This window comes from Peromyscus californicus, unplaced genomic scaffold (assembly GCF_007827085.1).
Source record: "Peromyscus californicus insignis strain IS unplaced genomic scaffold, ASM782708v3 Scaffold_11__1_contigs__length_118956290, whole genome shotgun sequence".
In the NCBI taxonomy this organism is placed as follows: Eukaryota; Metazoa; Chordata; class Mammalia; order Rodentia; family Cricetidae; genus Peromyscus; species Peromyscus californicus.
In genome coordinates, this window is record NW_026294402.1 from 104,579,702 (window position 1) to 104,599,084 (window position 19,383).

The window sequence follows — 19,383 nt, forward strand, 5'->3', positions numbered from 1 at the left end:
GACAGACTAGGATTTTCAGTTGTCCTCTCAGTGCAGCTGAACCTGGCTTCATACCTGGCCTGCTCACACACCGTGGGCAGGGACCAGATGACATGCCGGCTCCTCCTTGATCCTAGATAGTCATGAGAACAGTGGAGCACCCCCAGGGTGTTCTGTCATCAGAACCCCAACACTGCCTGATGATTGCAAAGTTCGCCTAATTTCCTCAGATCAGTTAGGTGTTTTTTATCTTCATAATCCAATCGGGTGGTTTAAAAAGTAAAGGTTTTATTTATTTTTTTAAACAGGAAGGAAGGTTGGGGCCCAAAGTAATTAAGTGCCTCGGTTACTTAATTTATGAGGGTCAACACAGGATTAGAATTCTTTGTTCTCCTAGTCCTAGCCAACTGGACTGTACTGTTATCACTTGGATGAGCTCTGGGCTGAGCACTGATAGGAATGGGGAAAAAAAATTGTCTCCCCAGTTGAAGGGCTCGAACTTGGGACCTCACTGACTGATTTCTCTGCTCACTATTGGAAGCTCATGAGCTTGACCAGCTCATCTCTGGACATCTTACCTACCATGTAAGGACATGGTAGTCCTTATGTGCCTGTCTTTCTTGTGTTGTGCTTTGGCCCCATAGGTTGGTGCTGAGCTTGCTGAGTGTTTGGAGGAAAAGCAAATCTTGGGACAGAGCTCCTCTCCTCCACCTCTTGACCGTACAGTGCCATTTTCCCATTTCCTTCCTGGTTAAAGTCAGCTCACTACTTAGGAGTTTGACTCCCCTGTTGCTGAACTAGGATCCCTGGTAAGAGAGGTGTGTTACAGTTACACATTTTGTCCATGAGAAGTTTGCATCTGTGCTCACCAGGACTGTGCCTGTGATGGTCAGAGGACACCTATTCACCAGGACTGTGCCTGTGATGGTCAGAGGACACCTATTCACCAGGGCTCTGCTGTGATGGTCAGAGGACACATGGTCTGAGACCATCTAGCTCTGGGCTAGAGAGAGAGCTCAGTGGTCAAAGAGTTCCTAGCAGGTTTGGTTCCTAGATGCGCATCAGGTGGCTTTACAACCAACTGTAACTCTAGTTCCAGAGGATCTGATGCTTTCTGGTCTCTGAGGGAACCTTCACACGTGGTGCACATAAACTCATGCAGGCACACACACACACACACACACACACACACACACACACACACAGAAGTTTTTTGAAGCCAGGTGGAGGTGGTGCACTCCTTTAATCCCAGTACTCGGGAGGCAGAGGCAGGAGGATCTCTGTGAGTTTGAGGCCAGCCTGGTCTACAGAGAGAGTGCCAAGATACCAGGGCAACACAGAGAACCCTGTCTTGAAAAACAAAAAAAAAAAAAAAAAATTTTTTTTTGGTTGTTTTTTGTTTTTTTAATTAAAGAAACTATTTTGTGTTCTATGTCCCAAATTGGCCATTGGTTCACAGTGGAATCATCTTGATGCAAATATTTTACCATCATTAACTGCTTAATGTAGTTCTACTGTGTATTGAACTGATGATACCTAGGTCCCAACCACGTAGTCTTGGTTTATGGATGTTTTTTGACTAGTAGAATTCAGTGGGCCTGTTTGTACAGGATAGATGCATTTGTGGGCTTCCCTTAGTAACAGTCACTGGGCTTGGGTGGTAACAATGAATAGGTGTACAGAGCAGTTTAAGGTCTAAACAGTCAGATAGTTATTTAGTTCTTTCTGTTATAAGCTCTATCCCTGAGTGATGGAGGAGACTCAGGCTTGATGCTGTGGCCCAATGTCATGTAACTCAGTGACAAGTTACCACACTCACATTGGCTACATATGATAAAAATAGAAACCCATAATAGTATGAGAACCATTTCAGTTACAAAGAACAGAAAACTCACCTCAAAGCAGCGTACGAAAGAAAGAAAGACTTCCCTTCACATAACTCATAGGCAGGGGCGGAAATGTCTGCTGTGCTACATGGCCAGGAACAGGGATCCATCTCTCATGTCTGTTCTCTCTGGACCAGCTCATCTCCACCTTCCTAACAGTGACTGGAGGAACCCCGAGTTTGTGCAGCAGCAGATCTAGTGGGTGAGAAGTTCATTCCCGGACCCTGGCCCCAGGACACTTGCTTGGTTGCTGATGTTATCACCTGGCCAAGCAGGACAGATGATGGTTTCTGGAGAAAAAGTTGAGGCCTGCGCACTGGGAGGGACGCAGCAGCCTCCACCCAGCCACACCACAGAACTACGGCCTCTGTCTTCTTTCCTTTGCTCTGTTCTTGCTTTTGGGGTGTCTTAGTTAGGGTTACTATTGCTGTGAAGGATACCATGACCACAGCAACTCTTACAAAGTAGAACATTTAATTGGGATGATTCAGTTACAGTTTCAGAGGTTCAGTCCATTGTCATCATGGTGGGGAGCTTGGTGGCATGCAGGCAGATGTGCTGGAGCTAAGAATGCTATATCTTGCAGGCAACAGGAAGTCAACTGACTGTCACACTGAGGGAAGCTTGAGATAAAGAGACCTCAAAGCCCACCCCCACAGTGATACACTTTCTTCAAGGCCTCCTAATAGTGCCCCTCCCTTTGGGGGCCATTTTCTTTTAAACCACCACATGGTGTAAACCAGGATGCTATGGGGACAGCTCAAGGTGCTAGTCCTTGAAGAGATCGCACCCTGGGTGTAGAGATAAGACAAAGTTGTTTTTTTTATTTTCGAGACAGGGTTTCTCCGTGTAACAGCTTTAGCTGTCCTGGAACTCACTCTGTAGACCAGGTTGGCCTCGAACTCACAGAGATCTGCCTGCCTCTGCCTCCCAATTGCTGGGATTAAAGGTGTGTGCCACCACCACCCAGCAAGACAAAGATTTTTAAGGTTTGAAGTATATATTTAAATGATATAGTGGAGGTGGGACTCTGGGGGATAGCTCAGTGGTTAAAGGTGTTTATTGTTCTTAAAGAGGACCTGAGGTCTGTTCCAACACCCACACCAGGCAGTGCACAGCCATATCTAGCTCCAGTCCCAGGATCAACACCCTCTGGCCTCTGCAGGCACCTTCACACACCTAGAGCACATAAACTCACACAGTCACGTGCACGCGCACACACAGAGACAGAGGCCAAGAGCTTTCAGTTGTCAGTGTGGAGCAGTTGTTGCAATACAGTGAAAGAGTATTGAATTATATACTCATGTTAGTACACTCCAAGTAAATGCTAAATACCTGTAAGTCTGTCCTGAATCTATTTGATTAACTGACTAAATAAATACATAGGGACAATAGGCAAATTTCTGGGCAGAAAAATTCTGAATAATTTGTGCAGATAGTCAGTCCTCTCAAGAAATTAGCATATAATTCCTTTCTCTTTTTGTTTGTTTTGTTTTTTGAAACAAGGTTTAATGTTGTCTAGGCTGTGTAGCTGAGGCTGGTCTGGTCTTGAACTCCTGATTCTTCTGCCTCTCAAGTTCTGGAATACAGGCATGGTCCACAATACTCAACTTTTCTGCTTCTTAAGTGTCTAGAGACTTCCCTCTACAGAGCACAGGCAGAGAGGAGTATGTGCGGTAGAGACCTTGACAGGCGAGTCATCAAGCAAGTGACGGGGGTGGAAGAGAGCTGCAGGGACCTCGGGATTCTTCTTCCTGGATGTATACAGCTCTAGTCTACTTCAGTAAAACATCAATCAATTCCAGTTGAGGGACACCCTCCGAGATACCTGACCAGCACTCCACAAAACTTTCAAGGCCACCCAAAACAAGACAAGTCTGAAAACTGTCACAAACTAAGAGAAGCACTTGGTGGCATGGCATGGTCTGTGTTTTCAGAAGTTTCAGTCCAAGTTTCGATGGCTCTATTGCTTTGGGTCTGAGATGAGGCAGAACATCATGGTAGAAGCAGAGTGGTAGAGGTATTCTTCTCATGGGACAGGAAGCAGAGGAAGAGGCAGAGAGGCAGGAGCGTTTGTGTGTGCCTGCCCCAGAAGAAGGTGTCAGATCTCCCAGAGCTAGAGTTATAGGAGTTTGTGAGCTGAAAGAGCAGCAAGTGCCCGTAACCACTAAGCCATCTCTCCAGCCCCCACACAGAATCAATCGTCCTTGCCAGGTCCTTGCTCTGAGTTCAGTCCACTCTATATTAGTGTGACCTCTGGCTTTGTAGGATTGGCAAGGGCCAATTCCTTCTGGGCAGAGGGCTGTGGTTACAGAGAGAGAAAAACAAAGCAGAAACAGTAGAGACTTGTATTTCCCAGTGCGTGGCCTTGGCCAGATGACTTTTGGGCCGTCGTTCCCATGTTCATGAACCAAGGGTGATAATTTCCCCGTGTTACACTTTGTCAGGGATGAAATGAGAGGGTGCAGACTTGGTGCAGCGTCTGGCCACTGTTAACATTCAGCAGATGTCTGTGGCTGTCAGACTGGATCAGGTCTGGCTAGCCTGAGCGGAGAGGAGGAAAGGAAGGCTTGTATGCTTGGACTGCTTGTAAGACTCGCCCTCAGCTCAGTGGCTCTTTCTCTGGGAAGCCTGTTGTTTGCACATGTGGATCCTGCTGCTCCTCTGTGCTTGCTGCCATACTCTTGAAGTTACGTTCACTCCGATTCACATAAATACCAGTGTTTTACACACCACAGACGAGCGCTCAAGAAAGAGCTCTTGTTGAGTAAGTAAAGAGCAGGATTATTTAGAGACAATGAATGTGCCTGTTACTTTATTTTGAGCATTGTAAGTGAGAAGGTTGGTGGGCCCAAGTTGTTTCTGGGCCCTTGAGTTCAAGAGTGGATAGTGGAAGCCATTAATGCTCTTAGAGGGACTAACAGGGACTAGATCGTAGGAGCCGTTAATGCCCTTAGAGAATAACGTGGACCAGCTAGTGGAAGCCATTCCCTTGAGAGGAATGGCATGGGCTAGAGAGATAGCTCAGCAATTAAGAGCACTTACCACTGTTAGGGAAGGCTCAGGTTTGGATTCCAGAACTTCAGTTCCAGGGGATGCCCTCTTTTGACCTCCAAGGCATGAGGCTTGTATGTGTACACACACCTACATGCAGACAAAACGTTCATACACTTAGACACTGTTTGCTTTTTAAAAGAACGACAGTAACAATGGTGGGAACAAAATCAATCCTAATGAACCTGTCGGGGCCAGTAGGCGAGTTGAAATTGCCTGGGATGCCAAGTCCATTTTTCATAATTCTGATGCTTTGCTAGATTTGATTCACATCTGTTATTTTGATTGGCCTTCTCAGGGACCTGATTTGGGCTGGGTGGTTTATTCCCATTTCCCTAAGCAGTAAGGAAGACCTGGAGTCTTGGAGAGCCTATAGGCCCTCATTGGTAGCACACAGCCAGGGGTGGTGGCACTGAAATTTGAGTCTAGGTAGCTCTATTTACTTATGAAGGAAGAACTAAATTTAAAGTAGAAAATGAGTTTTAAAGAAGAAGAAACCTTGGGCTGGAGAGATGGCTCAGAGGTTAAGAGCACTGCTTGCTCTTTCAAAGGTCCTGAGTTCAATTCCCAGCAACCACATGGTGGCTCACAACCATCTGTGATGAGATCTGGTGCCCTCTTCTGGCCTGCAGGGATACGTGCAGATAGAACACTGCACACATAATAAATAAATAAATCTTTAAAAAAAAAAAAAAAAAAAGAAGAAGAAGAAGAAACCTGAGGATTCCAGGACTTGAATGCCTACCATAGAGCAGCTTCCTTGGTAATCTGAACTTATTGCTTAGAGCAATGGGATTGCCTTCACCACAGTCCTCACCAGGCCCTTATACAGACCAATCTAGCAGGTTCCCAGAGGCATATAGTCTTCTTCCACGCTGGGCTCCCAAGGCTAATATTGTAGAGTTTGTGGTGGCTGCCTAAGCCTGGACACAGAGAAGATCTAGGCAGAGACCTCATGCTCTGAACAGTGGTGGCCAGAGATGCCATTGGTCCCCAGGACCCCAGCTCTTCTCCCATACTGCTTATGGCTTTTTCTCCCACGTCAAGATTGTATGGCATTATCTGAGCAGGTTGGCTGTAGAGGAGGAAATAAACTTGGGGTCAGGCAGCTGGGAGTTTAATCTGGATCTACTCCCTATCAGCTGTGTGACCTTAGACTTGTCCATTAGCTAGCCTGACCTTGGTTCTCTTATCTAGGTATTTAGCTTAGGGTCTTTCACAACACTGCAGTCCAGCTGTCAGCCCAGGCTTCCAGACCTCAGAATTCAACTCAGAGGAATCTGTTTCCACACTCGCTCACATGGCTGACTGGCTGCAAATTTCTTGCAGGCCTCTTAGTTGCTTTCTGAGTGTTGCCTAAATGCCCTTTCCAGAATGGCTAAGATGATGTCTTGTTTCAACAGAAATAAATCAGTAGATCTAGCATTCTCTTAAGGGGGCAAGATTGCACAAGGTCATGAGCCCCAGAAGACGTGGCTTATTGGGGGTCATGTTAGAAGGCTACCTGCCACTGTCTCCATCTAGTCAAGAGTCTTTATTTGTTCAGGGAGATCTGGGTCCCTTAAATACTTTTGCATCTGCTCTCACACATGTAGGGTACTATTCTTTATCTGCTTCCATACCTGTTTCTCACTTGGACGTCAGGTGGGGTTATTAAGAGAACTCATCTTCACTGAATGCGTGCACTCTACAATGGATGGGCCACACCTCATCTTCACTAATATTTTTCTGCCTGCCTTCTCACCAGCATTGCATCTCCCTGCTCTACAGAGGCCTGTGGTGCTGGAGAATCCCTGACCTCAGAACAGCCCTCAGTGTCTGTAGGAGCAGAATGGAGTCTCAGCTCTACCTGCTCAGGCTCTGTGAGGTCACTTGCTCAATACACCGTTGGCTGGCTGCCTCCCTCCCTGTTTCTTGTACCATCCAGATGAACTAATGGTTTCCAGGTCTGCTTCTGGAAGTTTCCAAGTCAGTCTAGGGATTGTGGACAGCTGCCACTATGAGAGAATATTGATGTCCAGAGAGGGAACTTAAGGTCACATTAGATGATAACTTGATATATTTAATGACTGGACCAAAATCTTGAAAAAACTAGAAGAATGTGGAGCACCTTCTTGGAAGGTTCAGATAGAAGTTGGTAGACATGAGTCAAGAGCCATCCAGCTGAGGGGACCCAGGTAAACTGAAGAATGAGTCTGTACAGGGGCCCCATCAACTTGGTTTGCTTGCAAAGGCCGCCAGCCAATGAAGGAAAGTACAGGAGCTGTGGGTTACCCAGAATTGGTGGAGCGTCAAAGGAGAAAGTTGTCTAGGGCAAATGGGATAACAACAAATTCCTAAAGAAATGTGGTGGAAGGCTGGGCATGGTGCCACACCCATGTAACACCAGCACTCAGGAGGCTAAGGCAGGAGAATTACAGATCTGAGGCCAGCCAAAGCTACGTAGTAAGAACCTCTCCTCCAAAACAGATACACATCACCCACATAGAAAACCATGCTACTCCCTTCCCGTGAAAGAATGATGGTGCCATAGCAATAGACTTGCAGGAAGGAAAGTGGAGAAGCTCGGGAATGGGGCACTACTAAAACTGCTGATGGAACCTGACCCTCCATCCCAGATTGTAAACTGTAGTTACTAGTCTTTTGCTGAAATACTGGCCCAAGGCCAGGGGGTGAGGGTGGGGGTGGGGGGTGAGAGCGGCGCATGCCAACATCCCAGCATTCAGGAGGCAGAGGCAGGCGGATCTCTGAATTTGAGGACAGCCTGGTTTACACAGTGAGTTCCAGGACAGCCAGGGCTATACAGAGAAACCTTGTCTCGAAAAACTGAAAAAAAAGAAGAAAAAAAAAAAAGAAAGAAATGAAGAAGAAGGAGAACAGCCCCACATGATTCAGGGTAGGAAGAAGCTGGAAGAGTACTAGAAGGGTGTGAGTTCCTAGCCTGGAAATGGACTGAAGGGTCAGTAGTTCAGATCCTTTGGAGTGAGGGCAGAGGGCAGAGGGCAGAGTGGTGTGTTCAGAGTCACAGCTCTCTGACACCAGGAGGATTAAGCCTGGTGCTAGAAGCTCCATGGTGCCATGAGGGTGCTGTCCTTCACAGTGTGGAGATGATCTTCAAAATGAGCCTCCTTCTAGAGCTCTTGGTCTCTGGGAGGAAATTTCCTTCACTCGGACAGATGTGTGTTGAGTCAGTGAAATGCTTTCAGAGCAGAGCCTGTGGTAGCCAGTTCCAGCCAGGCGCAGAAGTAGCGCTTGGTGGCCGCTTCAAGTGAGCTCTGTGGGTCAGAGTCCACAGCAAACTGCATCATAAATGACTTCACAGCCAGCTCAGGAGCACATACCTATAATCCCAACGCTTGGAAACAGGCAGGAGGATTGCTACAAGTTCCAGTCCAGCTAGGACTAAGCCTAAGACCCCATCTCAACCAAAAATAAGTAAACTGAGCTTCATGAACTTTGCTTCTTAGTTGTTCCTTGGAGCCCAGGAGGTGGCTCGGTGGCCTTCTCTCTGTCCACTGCCTTTGGAGTCCCTGAATAAGGCAAGCTTTGGCTTCAGACGGCTCCCACAGCCACTCAGGCCTGCCTCGCCCCCTCTAACCTGCCTGTCTTTCTGCCTCTAGATGCCATTCAACCTCCAGGGTAGTCTCTCCAAAACCTTGCTCTCATTAGGCATCCCCTCCACCTCAGGGACATTTGAGCTTTTCTCTGTCATCAGTTTAAAGTCCAGAAGGTTCAACCAGGTTTCCAGCTTGGCCTTTCACTTGCCCTTACGCCCTTCCAGGGTTCCTTTGTCTGTCCAGGCTTTCTTTCTCTCATGTCCCTTAGTCCTCAGATGTGCTCCCTGCCCTTCTGCCCCGTCCCATTCACACCGCTGTTCAGTTAGGGCTGACACAGTGATACTTTAGGAGTGGTCCATGGCACTTCTGTCCCGGGAATTGCATGTGTGAGTGCTCTCATCTGCAGATTGGGGCTTGGTCCCAGTGACGCCAGCATCAGGATGGAAGCATTCATTGTCATTCTGCCAGGAGTTTATGGAACCACTATCCAGTTTGCTCTGGGAGTTAGACAGGCATCCACCAGGTTCTAGTGAGAAAAACGTGCAACATTTAGTGAAAGAGTTGAGTCTGAGACACTGTATAGCAAGAAATCCAAGGGAGTCTGCTTAAGAGTTATAAGGAATTTATTAGGAGATAAATCAGAAAAGACAACTCATTAAACAGAAACGTCGCAGGGTTCTGGAAGGCTGAGGTCCCGCCCCACACTGCTCCTGCCGCCTGAGCCAGTCCCACCTCCAAGCCCATGAGGGAGAGAAGAGAGCAGCTTATGTGCCTCTCAGGTCTGAAGGGTCGCTCCAAGGCCATACCCCAGCGGCTGGCACTTTAAGGTCATAGGTAGAATGGTATCCACTGCAACACTGTGGTACCCTGTTTGGTTCAAAAACCCCTGAGCAATCCTTGCTTCCTCCAGTACTGTCGGGTCAGAACAGTGTTCCTTGCCGTTTAGTGCTAGTATCTCTGTTAAAACCCCATCTCTGCAGCAGGACAGATGTGTGCGTGCTTACACACATTCTTGTGTGAGTGAGGTAGGCACACATCTGGGTGCTGCAGGGTAGGTGGTGCTATTTTCTTTCACAGTGAGGAACCTCTAACTCAGGGAGGTCAGATGTGCTTCTAACACCATAGAGTTGGAGAGCTGGGATTGAAAACTTGTATTTGTTTGCTGCTTTTGAGACAGTTTGTTGTTAGGTAGTCTGGGTGGCAAGGAACTTGTTATGTAAACCAGGCTGATCCTCAAACCTGGGACAGTCCTCCTGTCTCTGCCTCTCAATGTTAGATTTTTTATCAGGCATCACCATATCCAGCTAAAAACTTGGTCTTGATCTGTTTGTTTTGTTTTTCAAGACAAGGTTTCACTGTGTAGCCTGGCTGTCCTGGAACTCACTCTGTAGACTAGGCTGACCTCAAGCTCACAGAAACTCGCCTGCCTCTGCCTCCTGAGTGCTGGGATTGAAGGCGTGCGTCACCACTGCCCAGCTAGGTCTTGATCTCTTAAGCACACTACAGAGTAGGAACTCTGAGTGCTGGGATTGAAGGCGTGCGTCACCACTGCCCAGCTAGGTCTTGATCTCTTAAGCACACTATAGAGTAGGAACTCTGAGTGCTGGGATTGAAGGCGTGCGTCACCACTGCCCAGCTAGGTCTTGATCTCTTAAGCACACTACAGAGTAGGAACTCTGGAGCGACACCTGTGTATCAGTGAGACAGCTCCATGCCTCTGGGAGCTTGAGGTCGGGTGCAGGTACCAGCTGTGCTCTGTAAAGGGCTAGACAATGAATGATTTAGGCTTGGTAGTCTGGTAGTCCAGACCTCTTTGTTGCAGAGACACAGCTCTGTTGTAATAGGGTAGGTACAGCTGAGGACCACTGGGGTGTTTGGGCATAGCTTTATTCCAGGAAACAACAGAAAATGAACCTGGGCTGTGCTTTGGCTTGTGGGGGCCATATTTTCCTGATACCTGGTCCATTAGTACGTTTCCTATTAGCCCTTGCTCAGTGAGCTCTTATTGAGCATGGTCCCATGCTTCCATTCTATCCTGTCCTGTTTCTTCTACAGTATGTGGGTGCCCCAGTGGCATACATCCAACAGATATTTGTGAAGTCATCAGTGTCTCCCTGGCACAAAAACCTTCTGGCGGTAGATGTGTTCCGTTCACCTCTGTCCCGGGCATTCCAACTGGTGGAGGAAATCCGGAACCACGTGCTGAGAGACAGGTACTCCTCTCAGGGACCCCAGACTCTCGAGTACCAAAGGGAGTTATATTCCTCAGTCTTAACTACTGCAAGCCAGTCAGCTTTGCAGGTCTCAGGGTCTTTGTGGGCTCTTGTGACTGTATCCTTACACCTCACAGAGTGAGTGTGAATGGGCCTAACCATAGGGAGGTAACTGAGAAACAGCGACCCATGGCTCCTGCCTTTGGGCTTTGCTAAGATTAGCAAGCTCTACCTGGGGGTACCTTCTGGAACATGTTGGCTTAACAGATTGTCCCCATCAGGTTTTAGTTAACTAATGGCTTTGATAAGAATTTTGGTGAACTAAAACCCTAAAGTTTCTTCCTCTCCTGCTTGTCCACTAAAATTGGCAGAGGTGCTTAGTGGGAGTTTGCATGCTCTCACACACTTGCTTTTCCTGGAAGGAGATGGGCTTTAGGGCTCCAGTGCATTCTGAGGGCTGGACAGATGCATGGTCTTGTTAAGCACTTGGAAGTATTTCCCATTGCCCTAGGCATCAGGCTCTTCTGGATCCAGCGGGGAAATAAGGCATTTAGGAGCCTGATGACAGATGATGCCCCATAAGTGCAGTGGGTTGGCCCTGTGCTGCAAGAAACATCAGAGGCTTCTTCCCATCTTCTGCATAGCTCGGGGACCAAGAGCCTGGAGGAAGTTTGCCTTCAGGTAACAGACTTGCTGCCAGGCCTCAAGAAACTCCAGAGCCTACTTCCCGAACATGGCTGCCTGCTACTGTCCCCTGGGAACTTCTGGCAGAACGACTGGGAACGATTCCATGCCGACCCTGACATCATTGGGACCATCCATCAGCATGAGCCCAAAACTCTGCAGACTTCAGCTACACTCAAAGGTGCCCTAAGCCCTCAGGGTCTGGAGCGAGCCTGTGTGTGGTCGCTCTCTCCTTCATTGGGTGCTCTAGTCTGTCAGGGGCCAACCCTTGCTTCTCAGAGTAGCTCTAGGGAAGGGGTCCTGGGTAGCCCTGTCACCAGCCCATCCCCGTGAGTCTAATTGCTATGTGAGTACTTGCTGGTTTCTGCCCACAGACTTGCTGTTCGGTGTTCCTGGGAAGTACAGTGGGGTGAGCCTCTATACAAGGAAGAGGATGGTCTCCTATACCATCACCCTGGTCTTCCAGCGCTACCATGCCAAGTAAGGTGCTCAGGTCCCGCCTGCTCTGGGGGACTTAGGCTTAAGTGGTTGCTTCTCTGACCAGCATGGCCCCAGGCTTCCTGTTGAAATGTTTATGTTCTTTACACCAAAGAACTATATCTGGTCATTTGAATGAGGATGGTCCTCAGGACAGCTCTGACAATCTCTGGTGTTTCCTCTGGTTTCTTCCTAAGCCCTGGGTGGGTGCCTCAGCTGACTGCTGAGCTTGGTGCAGCCTGTGTCTTGTCTGAGCCACTGCACAGCTCTCCACAATCGGCAAGGGTGCTTGTGGTGCCTCTGACGTGCTCGTCTAGCCTTTGGCACCTGGGGTTGTATGATAAGTCAGGAAGGAGGTTTGCCACCTTTGCCGTCCTGGTGGTGTCCGTGGAGACTAGAGATGTTGAAACACCGTGGAGTAGCCGCCTTTCACAAAGGGGAGGAGGAGACCTGCTGGCCCCTCTAGGGACTTTTTGTCTACAGGTTTCTGAACAGCCTGCGTGCCCGGCTCATGCTCCTGCACCCCAGCCCCAACTGCAGCCTGCGAGCAGAGAACCTGGTCCATGTGCACTTCAAAGAGGAGATCGGCATCGCAGAGCTCGTCCCGCTGGTGACCACCTACATCATCCTGTTTGCCTACATCTACTTCTCTACACGTAGGTCTCCGAGTGAGCTGTCCATGACACCCGCCTCCCTCCTGCCAGAGATGCCTGGAGCCAAGATGTAGAATGTATCTGGTGGTCACTAAAACCAGGGCTTCATTCCCCCAGAGATTCTCAGGGGCTTCCGAGGCAGACTTTGTGGGTTAGAGCTCCCAAAAGGTATGCTGTGTTCACGAGACCAGAGGTGTCCACACTAGTCCTTTTCTTCCTCTTGATTCTCGATTGTCGATTGTCGGCGAAGTCTGCTCCCAGGAGCTCAGTCAGGGTGGGCCCCGGGCTGGGGGAGGTGCTGCCCTGATGGCCCTCTCTGCTCTGCAGGCAAGATCGACATGGTCAAGTCCAAGTGGGGACTCGCCCTGGCAGCTGTGGTCACAGTGCTTAGCTCCCTGCTCATGTCTGTGGGGCTGTGCACTCTCTTCGGCCTGACACCCACACTCAATGGCGGGTAGGTCTCACGGGGCCAGAGGGAGTCATCAGGCCCCTTGCACGTCTGGGCCTGATGGTGACCACTGGTGACCATTGGACTAGATGTTTGCTGTTACCCCATGTCTTTGCCTTATTATTTTTGACATCGAAGAGGTATACTTTCTTTTTAAGCATATGTGTATGTATATGGCATATATATGTGTGTGTGTATATATATATATAAAACGTGGTTATATGCATGTATATGTATATACACATATACATTGTGTTTTATGTGTAGAATATTTGTGTTTGTACGTATATGGCATCTGTGTATACATAGATGTTGGTGTTTAGATTTTAAATCCATAGGCACATTGTTTTTATTTATTTTTTGGGTTTGTTTGTTTGTTTTTGAGATAAGGTTTCTCTGTATAACAATCCTGGCTGTCCTGGAGTTCGCTCTGTAGACCAGGCTGGCCTCAAACTCATAGAGATCTGCCTGCCTCTGTCTCCTGAGTGTTGTGATTAAAGGTGTGGCCACCACTGCCCAGTGCTTTTATTTTTTAGATTTTTTTTTTTTTTTTGAGACAGGGTTTCTCTTTGTAGCTCTGGCTATCCTAGAACTCACTCTGTAGATCAGGCTGGCCTTGAACTCACAGAGATCTGCCTTCCTCTGCCTCCCAAATTTTTAGATTTATTTTTATTGTTTTTAATATGTTGGGGGATAGAAAAATGTGCACAGGAGTACGAGTGCCCACAGAGGCCAGAAGAGGGCATCAGAGCCCCCGGAGCTGGAGTTATGGGGGTTGTGAGTTGCCGGATGTAAGTGCTGGGAACTGAACTCAGTAAGCAAGGGCAGGGAGCACTCTTAACTGCTGAACCATTTCCCAGCCCCTCACACTGCTTTCTAATGGCTTGTGTCCAGGAGTGTGTGAGATACAGAAGCGTAGGGGTCTTCTTCACTATTGAAAGAGGACTGGCCAGGTGACTCCGTTGGGAAGGCACTTCCCACCAAGCCTGATTACCTGAGCTCAGTCTCTAGAACCCTCATTCTAGAAGGAGAGAATGTGTGTGCATTCATGCATACACACATACATGTTTTTACTGAACATAATCAAAGGGTTTCCTTTTAAAGATTTAAATGCCCACAGTAAGTATCGGTCCGGTCCGCGTCGTCAGTATATGGGGACGTATTGTTTGCCACCTTCTTCACTGACATTACTTTCCCCTCGTTCCTCTGAAAATCTTAGTCCAGAGCCCTTCCCTGCCTTTGTCCTTAGGCTCTGGTCTCTGTGGCTGGCATGCCTGCTTACCCGCTGGCTGACTGGCCTGGCCCTGACCTTGGCTTCTCAGGCCACTTTCTCCCCTATGCTAGATATCAGAGCCAAGGCCTAGGGCACTAGTCAGTAGCAGCTGGCGGTACAGAAAAGCTACTTTGTGTCTCTCTGTTCCGCTCCTTGTCCTGGACTGCTTTCTTCTCTGAGCCACTTTCAGAACTTCACCTGGGTGGGTGAGGCTCAGCCAGATGCCCTGTGGGAGCGTTCCTCTTCTCTTCTCCAGACAGCGTCTCAGCAAAGCTTAGGCATGAGACCAGGTCATCCGTCCCGTTTAGTTCAGTATCTTGGCCTGGAGTAGCCAGTATAGGGTCCTCGAAACGGTCATTCCATCAGCCATTGGAGTCCAGTGTAGGAGGGGTTAAGAAAGCTGTGTCTGGCAGTGGGGCAGGGACGTTCCCAGGGGGCCTCTTCCAGCCCCTTTCTCCACTGGAAAGAGGAGACAGGGGTGGTAACGGGCTCCTTGGCAAAGCCTTGGAACCTGCCTCAGAGCTAAAAGCTGTGTTGACAAGAGGCCCTGCTGGATGGGGAGGTACATTAGGGGGCCTCTGCCCTGTGCTGCAGGGGCCACTTGGCGGCCTCTGCTACAGGCTGGAAGCCCCACAGCCTTTCAGGGCTCAAGTCTGGTAAGAGCCAACCCTTTCCTGTCTCCCGTTCTGTCCCCAGTGAGATTTTCCCATACCTGGTGGTGGTTATTGGGCTAGAGAATGTGCTGGTGCTCACCAAGTCAGTGGTGTCGACCCCAGTGGACCTGGAGGTGAAGCTTCGGATCGCACAAGGTAACACTGGGGTGGTGGGCTGCTCTCTCTATCTACGCCCAGGGAGAGAAGGAGCTCTCCAAGCCTGACCTTCAGGGATGTGGTGATGGCTCAGTAAAGTGCTTGCTGTACAGGTGTGAGGCCCTGAGTCAACCCCTAGACCCATGTGAAAAGCCAGGGCAAAGTGGTACACAGTTGTAGTCCCAGCACTGGAGAGACAGAGACAGTGGATCCTCAGAGCTCACTGGCCAGCCAGCTGACCTCTTCAGTGAATCTTGGGCCAGTGAGACTCTGTCTCAGAATACGGAGTAGATGGTTCCTGGAGAACAATACCTGGTGTGACCTCTGACCTCTCCACGTGCTTGCATACATATGCATCACACAACCCTAACAAAAGAAACCTGCCCTGCTTTGGCCTTCAGCCTAGTATGTAACTGGCCAGCCTGTCAGTTACATCGAGTCCTTACAGTGTGCTTGGTCCTGGCCATGTGTCAGTAAGAAAGCCATCCAGCCAGTAGCAGCCTCCCCACCCATCTCCTGACAGTCTCACTGTGTAGCCTTGGCTGGCCTGGAACTTGCTCTATAGACCAGGCTGGCCTCAAACTCATAGAGATCCTCCTGCCCCTGCCTCTTGAATGCTGGGATTACAGGTGTGCGCCGCCATGCCCTGCTAAGAGGAGGTCAATCTTAAGGCGCTTTGTCCTAGGCCCATGCTGGGAGGAACACAGAACTGGCTCTGCGTTCATTCCCCCACCTCTGATGGACTTGTGTGCCTTGTCCCGTCCTGTGCTGGGTGTGGGGTTGTGAAGAGATGAGGCTGAGTCTCTCGTAAGCTCATACACACTGCACATGCAGAGACTTGTTCCTAAGACAGCTATAGTAGCATGACCCTGGGGACAGCGTGAGGAAGAGCCAGTTACGTCCTCCATTGCTCTGGCCTGTGTGCTGGATGGTCAGGAGTGGATGTGGTTACAGTGGGTGGCACTGGGCTTTCTTCCTGGGTTTTCTCACCTCATCACCCTGGTTTTCCTTTGTTGTGATGGCCAGAGCATTCTGCTGCACCCCACCCTTCCTCTGTAGCAGCTATGTGATGGTAGTGACTCCTAGAGTCAGGCCATTGAGTGGAGTGACTGTCCAGAGGCTGGACCCCTCTTCATGCTTGTGTCCTGAGGACTACAAGGTCAGGTGCAGACTTTAAAGCAGGTAGGTCCTCACTGACCCATGCTCTGCTTTTGCCCTGCAGGCTTAAGTAGTGAGAGCTGGTCCATCATGAAGAACATGGCAACTGAATTGGGCATCATCCTTATTGGCTACTTCACCCTTGTGCCTGCCATCCAGGTAAGGCCCCAAGGCTTTACCTCTTGGCAGCCAACTCTGTGTCTGTGTGTGTGTGTGTGTGTGTCTGTCTGTCTGTCTGTCTGTGTCCTCACTTAGGCTTTTTTTTTTTGGTTTTTCGAGATAGGGTTTCTCTGTGTAGTTTTGTGCCTTTTCTGGATCTTGATCTGTAATCCAGGCTGGCCTCGAACTCACAGAGATCCACCTGCCTCTGCCTCCCGAGTGCTGGGTCGGCCTCACTCAGGTTTTTTTTTTTTTTTTTTTTTGGTTTTTTCGAGACAGGGTTTCTCTGTGTAGCTTTGCGCCTTTCCTGGAACTCACTTGGTAGCCCAGGCTGGCCTCGAACTCACAGAGATCCGCCTGGCTCTGCCTCCCGAGTGCTGGGATTAAAGGCGTGCGCCACCACCGCCCGGCTTCACTCAGGTTTTTAATAGAATCCAAGTTGCTATGCCATGGGTCTCGAACAAGGGCAGGGCAAGAAAACCTAACTCTGAGCAAGTTCTGCCCCTTAGCTAGGCCTAGGGTGCAAATCACTTCTTTGCCGTGTTAGGGTAGAATTCACCTCTGACTTCAGTGGTAACTGGCCAGAAAGGCACACGAACAGGCCAAGGCCTGTGGAGGAGGGCTTTTAGGGAGCATGCTAGTGGGCTTAAAGTTTTCTGGGTTGGATCAGGCCCTTATGCCTTTCTCAAGGGACTAGAATTTTCTAGAACAGCACCCTCTCAGTCCACTGTGGAGAAAGGCAGCAGTTCCGTGCTGCCCCCTAGTGAGCCGCTAGCCTGCCCCCCTAGTCTCCAGGAGGTTGCTGAAGAATATTTTCCTTTGTCTTTGCTGTGCTCTGCTAATCCTGAGGGATCTGCTCTCTGCAGCTGTGTAGCCACAATGGCTATCGTGTGTTGTCATTCCAGGAGTTCTGCCTCTTTGCTGTTGTGGGCCTGGTGTCTGACTTCTTCCTCCAGATGCTGTTCTTCACCACTGTCCTGTCAATCGACATTCGGCGGATGGAGGTAAGAGCGGCTGAGTGGGTGGGGCCTACCCACTCTCTTACTTGGTGGCTGCTCTGCTGAGAGTGTGGCCCCAGGCAGAGGCAGCACTCTCGCAGGCAGCCTCTGAACAGCTTGGGGCCTGATCACTGTGCCCTCGACAGCTAGCGGACCTGAACAAGCGTCTACCCCCTGAATCCTGCCTGCCCTCAGCCAAGCCTGTGGGGAGGCCAGCACGCTATGAGAGACAGCTAGCTGTACGGCCGTCCACACCACACACCATCACACTGCAACCATCTTCCTTCCGAAACCTGCGGCTCCCCAAAAGACTGCGAGTCATCTACTTCCTGGCCCGTACTCGCCTGGCACAGCGTCTCATCATGGTACCCGTCACCCCTGCGCTGCCTTGCAGAGGACAGCATTCAGATCCCAGGGTGGCCTTCAAAGCCTTGCTTCCAGAGCTGTTCGATATACCTTTTCCTCCCTGGCCAGTAATGCCTGACCTGTCTGTTGAGGAAGTAGCTCCAGGCTGGGGAGGAACGGCCTCTGCAGAGGGACCCGGGACGGGGATTCTGGGGATTCTCTAGGATGAAGCCACTTTGCATGGTCAATGTTTTCCTGGATTGTGGTTTTTAATCAGCCCCCATGTAGCATGCAAGCCCCAGAGAATAGTGGAATGTGCTGGTTGCCGGGAGGGGGGTTAACACTGAGGCCCTCTGGAAGGTTTTCAGTCGGTCAGGCAGCTGGTCCCTCTGGCCATGCTGACCTGGGAATGGCGTCAGCTTTCTGGACCCAGCTCAGGAGAGGAGGGGAAGTTCTGACAAGCTAAAGCGATTCCAGTGATTTCGAGCCTTGAAAACCTAATCCTTAGCCATGGAAAGGGAGCCAGGCCTCTATGGCAGTTGTCAGCCGATGGTAGAGAGAGGACCTGGGGTGGGGGGAAGAAAGCATGGATTGGGGGCCACGTCCTGCCTGCACATCTAGGTCGTTCCAGTGTGAGAGCCAGGATTGCTTGGGGCCTGGGGCTGCCCGATGCCTACAAGACCCTGCTGAGCACTTGATATCCCACTGCAGGCTGGCACCGTTGTTTGGATTGGCATCCTGGTATACACAGACCCAGCAGGGCTGCGCACCTACCTCGCTGCCCAGGTGACAGAACAGAGCCCACTGGGTGAGGGGTCCCTGGGCCCCATGCCTGTGCCTAGTGGAGTGCTGCCTGCCAGCCACCCGGACCCTGCCTTCTCCATCTTCCCACCTGATGCTCCTAAACTACCAGAGAACCAGACACTGCCAGGTGGGCTGCCTGAGCATGCCGTTCCAGCAGAGGGTGTCCATGACAGCCGCGCCCCAGAGGTAACGTGGGGACCTGAGGATGAGGAGCTGTGGAGGAAATTGTCCTTCCGCCACTGGCCCACACTCTTCAACTACTACAACATCACGCTGGCCAAAAGGTAAGTGGGGCTGTGCCAACTGTCAGCCTCCCCCTTGGTATCAGCGCACCATCCCCAGAGCATCTCCTCCACTAGGTGAGAGAAAACTAGTCTCAGTTCTGCACTGGATTTGAAGTAGTTGGAAACAGTTCATGGGACAGTGATAGAGGAGCTGGTGGCGCTCCCAGCAGACACCTGGGAGGGTGACTCCGAGTCCTTGTTCTCAGGGTTAAAGATTGCTTGCCCTTCTTCCGTGGCAGAATGAAACCCATTGATGGTTGTTAGGGTGCTAGTGTTGGAAAATAGCAAGATTGGGGTACCAGAGCTGGTTTTGGGAGGCGGCTACAGGCCTGAGAAGACCACTTTAGGAGGGCATCCCTTCTGAGGCCGGCCATCACTGCCTGCTCACAGGTACATCAGCCTGCTGCCTGTCATACCTGTCACACTGCGCCTGAATCCACGGGAGGCGCTGGAGGGGCGGCACCCTCAGGATGGTCGCAGTGCCTGGGCCCCACCTGAACATTTGCCTGCAGACCTCTGGGAGGCCGGACCCAAGGGGCCAGGTGGAACCCAAGCCCATGGCGACGTTACCCTGTACAAGTAAGGCCCCAGCGAGGCAAGAA

General features: G+C 50.2%; 1 protein-coding gene and 1 long non-coding RNA gene across 6 annotated transcripts in view; one reads left to right on the forward strand and one right to left on the reverse strand.

Moving 5' to 3' along the window:
- Scap (SREBF chaperone) overlaps positions 1 to 19,383 on the forward strand; it is a 72,037-nt gene that overhangs the window by 47,441 nt on the left and 5,213 nt on the right. For all 5 annotated transcript variants that reach the window (XM_052721859.1, XM_052721850.1, XM_052721878.1 and 2 more), the window contains 11 exons: positions 10,532 to 10,689; positions 11,334 to 11,554; positions 11,748 to 11,853; positions 12,334 to 12,506; positions 12,831 to 12,957; positions 14,921 to 15,033; positions 16,256 to 16,350; positions 17,256 to 17,354; positions 17,495 to 17,713; positions 18,405 to 18,781; positions 19,172 to 19,360. In XM_052721859.1, coding sequence (XP_052577819.1) covers positions 10,532 to 10,689; positions 11,334 to 11,554; positions 11,748 to 11,853; positions 12,334 to 12,506; positions 12,831 to 12,957; positions 14,921 to 15,033; positions 16,256 to 16,350; positions 17,256 to 17,354; positions 17,495 to 17,713; positions 18,405 to 18,781; positions 19,172 to 19,360 — 1,877 coding nt within the window. The remainder of the gene's footprint in view (positions 1 to 10,531; positions 10,690 to 11,333; positions 11,555 to 11,747; positions 11,854 to 12,333; positions 12,507 to 12,830; positions 12,958 to 14,920; positions 15,034 to 16,255; positions 16,351 to 17,255; positions 17,355 to 17,494; positions 17,714 to 18,404; positions 18,782 to 19,171; positions 19,361 to 19,383) is intronic.
- On the reverse strand, positions 2,321 to 10,525 carry LOC128099953 (uncharacterized). Its single transcript, XR_008214617.1, has 2 exons — positions 5,637 to 10,525; positions 2,321 to 5,417 (listed from the first exon to the last, which is right to left on the reverse strand). It is a non-coding gene; the product is annotated as an uncharacterized LOC128099953 (long non-coding RNA).